The sequence below is a fragment of the Oncorhynchus gorbuscha genome, linkage group LG14 (assembly GCF_021184085.1).
Source record: "Oncorhynchus gorbuscha isolate QuinsamMale2020 ecotype Even-year linkage group LG14, OgorEven_v1.0, whole genome shotgun sequence".
In the NCBI taxonomy this organism is placed as follows: Eukaryota; Metazoa; Chordata; class Actinopteri; order Salmoniformes; family Salmonidae; genus Oncorhynchus; species Oncorhynchus gorbuscha.
Genome location: NC_060186.1, coordinates 55,230,273 through 55,239,188, shown reverse-complemented (window position 1 = coordinate 55,239,188; position 8,916 = coordinate 55,230,273). Strand labels below are relative to the sequence as shown.

General features: G+C 41.8%; 1 protein-coding gene across 1 annotated transcript in view; it reads right to left on the bottom strand.

Annotated features, from left to right (window-relative positions):
* Window positions 1–226: 226 nt before the first annotated feature.
* Window positions 227–8,916, bottom strand: part of LOC123995139 (patched domain-containing protein 1) — a 33,831-nt gene continuing 25,141 nt past the window's right edge. Inside the window, exon 3 of the mRNA XM_046298516.1 lies at window positions 227–8,153. Coding sequence (XP_046154472.1) covers window positions 6,472–8,153 — 1,682 coding nt within the window. The 3' untranslated portion in view covers window positions 227–6,471. The remainder of the gene's footprint in view (window positions 8,154–8,916) is intronic.

Sequence of the window (8,916 nt, the reverse complement as noted above, 5' to 3'; positions counted from 1 at the left end):
TTATTATTGGTGTCCTTTAGTAGAGGTTTCTTTGCAGCAATTCGACCATGAAGGCCTGATTCACGCAGTCTCCTCTAAACAGTTGATGTTGAGATGTGTCTGTTACTTGAACTCTGTGAAGCATTTATTTGGGCTGCAATTTCTGAGGCTGGTAACTCTAATTAACTTATCCTCTACAGCAGAGGTAACTTTGGCGGTCCCAATGAGAGACAGTTTCATCATAGTGCTTGATGGTTTTTGCGACTGCACTTGAAGAAACTTTCAAAGTTCTTGAGATTTTCTCTGACCTTCATGTCAGTCAATGATGGACTGTAATGATGGACTGTCATCTCTCATTGCTTATTGGAGCTGTTCCTGCCATAATATGGACTTGGTCTTTTACCAAATTAAATGCATTCCAGGTGATTACCTCATGAAGCTGGTTGAAGGAATGCCAATAAGCTGTCAACAAGGCAAACGGTAGCTACTTATAAAATATATTTAGACTTGTTTAAACCCTTGTTTGGTAACTACATGATTACATATGTGTTACATTGATGTAAGCTACAATTTATCTGAAATATTAAATCTGATCTACCTTCCATTACTCTTGACTTGGAAGAGTTCCAGTGTTGGATAGCCATAGCCAGCTCTGTTCGAGTAGGCTAAACTAGCTAGCTGCATTCGGTAGCTAGGTAATTCAAAGTGAAAATACTATGAAATGTAGCTAGCGAGCCATCTCTCCCTCCCTCTCTCTCGCTTCTTCTTTATTTTTTAAGAAATTAATTTGTTCAAAACTGTTCAACTATCATCTTTCTCTCTCTTTGAGCCAAACACTCACCACATTGTATGTACTGCAGTGCTAGCTAGCTGTGGATTATGCTTTCACAACGAGATTAATTATCCGATCCTTTGATTGGGTCGACAACATGTCAGTTATTACTGCAAGAGCTCTGATGGGTTGGAGGATATCCTCTGGAAGTTAACATAATTAGTGTGCTGTTGAAGCTACTGTAGAACTCCACTGCAAAACAGTTTCTTTTAATCAATTATTTGGTGACGTGATGTTATTTAGTATAGTTTTATCTAAAAGTATTACTTTTTTAATGTTTCACAATTGATATTTTCATGAAATTCACTGAGGAGGATGGTCCTCCCCTTCCTCCTCTCAGGAGCCTACACTGATGTGCACTTAAACAAAGCTGTGATTACTCCCCATGCAATGTCATCTGTTTTCACCATAAGACTCATAGCAGCACAGGGGTTACAGTTGGTGTATGCAAATTAAATAAAGTGTAATTTTAGGGATGAGGGGCTGTGATAACTATAGTACACAAACACAAATTGTTGTCATAACCACATCCTTACACTAGCTGCTTGATTCAGGCCTACATTCTATGTATCCCATCTATGTACAGCATATCCAACATAACATTCAACCTTGGTCACAATCAAACTCCAAATACCATGTATTGATTGATATACAGTCAGCTCAACCCACCACCAGTTTTCAACTCTGTCTGACAGGATCACAACAGCACCCACAAACCATTCACCAGAATCCAATCAGTTATTTTGCATAAAAGACACATAAAGCATTGAAAAGTAAAGCAATGCAACCAAACCATTCTGACAAATCAAAAGTAATTCCATTGTAGATGAATGGTGTGCATCTCTCCTGGACCCCACAGCCGTATGTAGAGCTTATGACGTACACAAAGACATGTTATTTATGACGTACACAAAGACATGTTATTTATGACGTACACAAAGACATGTTATTTATGACTTACACAAAGACATGTTATTTATGACGTACACAAAGACATGTTATTTATGACGTACACAAAGACATGTTATTTATGACGTACACAAAGACATGTTATTTATGACGTACACAAAGACATGTTATTTATGACGTACACAAAGACATGTTATTTCAAACTGATGATGACGCGTACATAGCCTCAGACATTAGCATTTTCAAACCTAATCCAGACTCCAAATAAATCATCAAGTCATTCACCCAAGACTTTCTGTCTTTAACACTGAGCACTTTGTACTGTCTAAAAGATGGCTGACATGAATGTTCACTATGTTAGTAGCATTGTATTTAAACTGGCCAAGCACACACAAGTTGTTATGAGACAGTTCCCCTTTCAGTCTGTTGCTTAATTCTAAGGGGGGAAATCCTACTGCAGTTCTCAATTGTTGACATTGACATGTGGTGTAGAAATGCTGTATAAAATTGCAAATGTTAAAAAGGGGGATGACTACAGTATTGATGAATGAGCAGAAAATACATTGGCTGGGTCCACAGGAGGTTGGTGGCACCTTAATTGGGGAGGACGAGCTCGCGGTAATGGCTAGAGCGGAATCAGTGGAATGGTATCAAATACATCAAACACATAGTTTGTTGCCATTCCATTTGCTCCATTCCAGCCAGTATTATTAACAGTCCTCCCCTCAGCAGCCTCCACTGTCAGGGTTACAACCAACCTAACAATACAGAATAAATGTGTTCTTGCTGTTATAACAGTAATGCGGCGTAGTCAACTACAGTTTATAATTGCATAATCTTATTGCACTATGTTGTTGCATACCTGAACATGCAAACTTAACTATGCTTGTGTATGATCGAGGGGCAGACATTAGTTCACCTGCTGCTTGGGTTACTCTGACTTTCCTATGCATCTTTCAATATTCTAATTCAGTCATCATGTTCAATGGTTGTTTCACACATCTTATTGCAGTGTTTTCCTGGCAAGAAGTATAAGCTAGAATCATGAGCCCAACTGAAGCAGGTTTGATGCCAATCCTTAGTATAACAAAGTGTGGTGAAAGTTTAAAGTAGCCTGCAACTCAATAACAGTGTTTGGGTTTTTATATTCACACATGGAGCATCAGACACCACAGTGATCAATACCAAACCTCAGATAATGACGTCTTCACGGATGTCCTCAATCAATGACCACGTTCTGTCCCAACTCCAAACTCAAAATTACACCCTACCACACATCAGACAGCCTGATTTAAGGGATAAATAAAACCATAAGCAAGGGAGTTTGGAAATCGAGAGGATTTGGACACTGGACAGCCACGTACTGTATGTTGGATATTGAATACTTAATGATGACAAATGAAACATTGGTGGAGGTACTGACTTTCTCAGCTGAGCAGACAATGAAATGATTAGACAAGTGATGATTGGTCGCACGTTTGAACACACAGTAGACTCAGAAAGACAGCATTAAACATAGCTTCATCAGAGATGACTTGTACACAGTAACCACAGCAAGCAGAGTATTTGAAAATATGAATCGACTATCCTGTATCATGAGAGTCTTGCAAAAAAAGCAACGAAAGTTATTGGAGGGTTAAGCATGTTCATGGATCATGTATAATCATATTGTAATCTGAATATTCATTAGAAATTATGTAAGTATGGGTCATAACAGCACGGCAAGCCTTTAAGCTCAGTCTTAGACATTTTCAGCGTATAAAATGCAAATACTTTGTCGTTAATGTTTGTTATTTTGCAAACTATTCTGGTAGACTAACCAAGCCAGATAAAATTGTGGTGTAGTAAAAAAGAGGCTGTAATATTTCCCTGTAATATAATGGCCAAGTAGTGAGGAATAGACAAACAAACAAACAGACAGACAAAGAAGTCTCCCCATAGAAAACATGTTACATTTGTTGAAGCACAACAAACATGTAGGTCCACTGCAGTGTGCGATGGGTCGACCCATTCTGTATACTGTTGGCGTCCCACAGTTTATTACTGGCCTACTGTGTTCAAACCTTTTTTGTTTCTTTATTGCTTTTTTAGAATAAAACTTCAGCTTAAAAAAAATCTTATATTGTAGAGTTTTTTTCCCCTATTTTTCTTATAAAATCTTACAAAAAAAATCATATACAATTATATTACATGATTCTCTGGCTTTTTGTCTTGTTGAACATAGAGGACATGTAAGTTCTTTTTTTTGCACAAGATGTTCTAGAATATGCATTGAAATAGGTTACTACAGAGTAGCAAAATGAGGATACACAGACTAAATGTACAAAAATGAAATACATGCATACATACATTACAGTGCCATGCGTACAGTCATTTTGGGAAGTCAATGATTTCAATTGGCATTTTGTTCCCATTATATTAAATGTTCATGCTTTCTTGCTATACATACATGACATGGCTTTTACAAAATGCAGAGATACCAACAGCTGCAGGTGTTGTAGCTAGCCTATACCCCTCACTAAACTATGTCTGGTTCAAAGGGACCAGATTCTCTCTGGCTATTTAGGTTTAAATGCTTATTTATGATTAATCATCACCACAGACAAGAGATTTGAAAATGAAATTAGGGATTTACCTTGTCAACATTTTTAACATGAGAGATTCATTCTTTGCTAACTCTGAGACAAAGAATTTTGTAAGGAGGATGATTATTTCATGATGGAGGACCCCTTTAATTGCATTTATTTCACTAACGGAGGAATGGGAAAGCCCATGTGCACTTAAAGTAAAGGCTTTATCTTGATAACTAGCGAACTATCATACTGAAGTATAAACCACTCTTCTTTTCTTTACATTAATATGTACGCCTACAACATGATGCTTTCACGATGGTTAATTCTACTAACCCGTTTTCTCATGGAAGCTTCTCTAACTTTTGGTCCAAACACACACAAATCTGCTTCAGCTGCCCTGCTAGCTTTACCTGTCCTTTCTGAGGAGTACCTCAACACTTTCAAGCAACATATAAAGAAAGCAATGCTTTCTCAAAGTCATGACTTTCAAATAAGAATAACAGCCACATCCTTTTACATGAGAGGCACTCTGTCACATGCCACAAGCCACTCTAAGATAATGTGTCAGAGGTCAGTGATGACTATCTCCTGCAATCTGACCTTGAGAGTGTGCTTCTCAGCCCTTACAGAGATCTCATCCAGACGTTGCTAGTTAATGCGCTTGGTTTTCCCCAGGGGGAGAGGGACTACATTTGGACCACTCTGGATCGTAGAGAGGCTACTGGAGGAGAACGTTGATATTCTCTGGAAAGTTCTAAAGTACATCAAGCATGGGACAATAAAAGCCATTGGAATATGAATAAACTAGAATAATTGTGATGTATGACATTGCTTGTGAGGTGAGATCCAATAAGACGTCTTTTACACCATGATTTCATTTGACAGAATGTCCACATTTACAAAACTAATCAAGAAGTGTTTTATCTGCAACCCAAAAGTTGTTTTTCTCTCTAGATATGTGGCACCATAGAATTTCACACAAGCAAAAATAGCTAATATACAGCATCTCTGATTAAACGATGACCTAACATGTAGCCTGTCGTGTCTAACCCACCCAATCATTTATTTGGTTCATGACCCATAATCATGGGCCAATAGAACATGTGACACTGAAATGTGTTAAACACTAACCATGCCTCGTCAACCATGATGTTCAGATGACCCCATATCCGAGCCCAGTTAGTGTGGCAACACAACCTTTAACCTCTACAGTACTCCGTCCTTTGGGTTTTTACTGCTTTAAAAGAGGCCCTTTCACACCTAGTTCATTCTGCTAGGTTTTCTAGAACATGCATGACTCTATTAAATGACATACCTTGCTTCAGTTCCACTGTAATTGTTGGCTAAGAACAGATGTGAAAACAGAAATAAAGCAGATATACTTGTCTTCCTGTAAAATGTACCTTGACAATTGTACTGTGCAAGATCATTTTTCATAATGGACACAGTGTATGCCATCTGCCCAGTTCAGCTGTTCGCTTGGGTGTTCACCGAAAAGACAGAATGGAATGTACTGTTGGTATTCATTATCTCTGTGTACTCTCAAACCAATTCTAATGTATAGATCCTTCTGCCTGTCATTCATCAAACTAATCATACTATAAGGGTGGTCATATATGCCAGTGAATGGCCAGATTTACTTTGACAAATGGTAGAAAACAATTTAGATAACTTTGACAACCATCCTGGAGGTAGACATGTCTCTCATTGTCATGCTAGCATGCTTTGCTCAAGGTACTGTACATTTACAATTGCTAAAATAAGATGTATTATTCACATACACATAACACTGTAAGTGAATGTAGGCGTTTGTAGTTGCGTCCTGGCTGTGTGCACGTGTCTGCATGAACAGCAGAGGGAACCATGAGCAGACTGTGCAGATAATATACACTGTCCCATCCAGTTTGAAGGCGTAGCTGATCTATAGGTCTGATCTGGTCTGGTCTCTACTCTGGACAGCATGGCTGCTGGCTGTCTGGCTGGGTCATGGCTGCTAGCCTATCTCTCCCGCCTCCCTCTGAGGACCAGTCAGCTCTAACCCCTTGGGCCCTGTGAGGTGCTACACCGCATGGCCACCTTCACTCTAGGAAAGGCTTCCAACACCTCATCCACCAATCACTGAAGACCGTCCCCGCTGACGCTCAACGTTCGCCGCTCACCACTCAGACACACGGCCTCTCAGACGTTAGTCACATGATCAGGGTTCTCCCTGACTTCAATGCACTCTATCTCCTCCCTTTCCCTCACTCTCTCCCTCTCCATCATCTCCCGCTCCCTCTCTCTCTCTTTCCGTTTGGCCCGTTTCTTCTTCTTGTGCCTTTTTTTGGACGGGGGGAAAAACGTTAGAAACACAGGCAGGATAACGAAACAGTGCAGCACTGTGCAGCCTGCGGTGAGGAGGGAGCACTTGAACAGTGTGTAGGTCAGGTTGGAAGGCACAAACACCAAGGGCAACATCCCGATGATGAAACAGCAGGCATTTTGCAAAATGGCCGCCCCGTGCTCCTCCAGCGAGATCTTAATGCACTGGGTCCTGGTGTGCTCCGTGGCCAGTACGAAGGTATACAGGTGGGGTGCACAGTGATCCATGGCAAAGTTGAGAGTATAAATAAGGCACAGGATAGAGATGCTGTCCATGTGTACATTCCAGAGGGTCATGAGGCCCAGGACCCCCAGCTCTACGGAGGTGACGGTCAGGATCAACCAGAAGTTCCCCAGAGGGTTGATGACCAGGAAGAAGGTGAGGATGAGAATGGTGAGCACACTGAAAGCTGAGGTGAGGATGGGCGACACTACGGAGGAGCTGTAACGGTCCATGAAGACAAAGGTGGGGTTGAAGACAATGAACTTGATGTTGTTGATGAGCGATAGTGGGCGGAGCCTCTCCAGCAGCTCCACCACCTCCTCCCGTGTCTTCTCCGTGGTCCGTGCCACCAGGTACATCCTGGACGCGATGATCTCCATTTCATCTCCATCTGTCTTGGACAGAATGATGTCCTCCATGAAGTGCTGATACTCCGGGCTGCGCAGGAAGGAGCCCTGCAGGATGGTGATGAAATCACTTTTGGTCGAGGCGCTCACATTCACCACCTTCAGATACTGAAAGTAGTTATCCATCCAGGAGATCTTGTTGAAGCCGTGGCTCAGCGTTGTGAGGTGCTCCTGCACCGTGGAGTTCCAGTACTCGATGGGTTCATAGATGTAGAAGCCGATCACGGGGCTGTAGTTACTGAAGTACTTCTGCTGGGTTGTGGCGTAGGACACACTGGGCGTGTTGCTGGCTAGGAGGTTGACGATGTTGGATCCATCACTGATTTGTAAACATCCCATGAAGGAGAAGGAGGCGTAGATCAGGTAGAGAATGACCACGAAGGGCTTGACGTAGGTGTTGGTGATCCACTCCGTGTAGTGCTCCCTCAGGAAGTGCTGGATGAAGTGGTTGTGGTAGGGCAAGACCTCGTGGTGAGTGACGTGGTCATGGCCGTCGCTCATCATGGTCTTGAACCAGGTGGGCTGGCGGTCCAGGTACTCCACTGAGGGGATCTTACAGCAGAACACACTGTGGTAGCGGTTCTGCTCCAGCTGACCAGCGAACACCAAGCAGGAACCATAGAAGGAGAACACGTAGAAGTAGTTGACCAGGACGGCCACGCACATGCTCTGGCAGAAGATCTTCACCGACTCGATGTTGGTGAAGGGGCTGGCACCCATGCCAAAGGTGATGATGTAGAGGGAACTGGTCATGGTATAGCACACCATCACGTCGGCGAAGGCGTCTGCCACGCGCTCCTTGAAGGGAAGGCTCTCTCGAGTTCTTCTCCAGCCCGCCAAGAGCTCAAACACTCCTTTGGTTCCATGACCTGAAATGACAGGAACACATACTTTGTTAATGCCAATGCCAGTGAATACACAGTATTCATGATCTGTGTATAAGTATGGTAACATTTTAAAATTAATATAACACAACACATGCATTGTAAAAATTAGTTAAATCTGTGGGACTGTGAGCTATAAAAGTAGACTTGAATAGACACACTCAGGGGCATATTCTCCATATTCACCCACACCCATATCACACACACACACACACACACACACACACACACACACACACACACACACACACACACACACACACACACACACACACACACACACACACACACACACACACACACACACACACACACACACACACACACACACACACACACACACACACACACACACATATTTTGACATATTTCTGGCTGGGAGTTGCCTGCCATGAATGTGTTGGCTTTGAAACATTTGAATAAATTTAACGCTCCTCCATCTAAATATTTCAGTGGGAGTTGTGGATTTGGCTCGTCTGCATGCTGTGTCCACACTGTTTTAAAGATTTCCTGAAAAATCTGCCTGGTTGGTTCCTTGCTCTCGACGGCGTCATAAATTTAGACTCATTTGACACAATGAAAAAAAGTTAATTAACTATAAAGGATTAGGCCAATATAATGAGTCAGGTGGATTTACTTGGCTTGCTTTTAGTTTTATTAAGCTGCGGTACAAGTCAATTAGTTAGTGTCAGTTCATTTAGATGGTGTGTGGGAATTTCACACTACAGTATACGCAGCAGTTTACTAA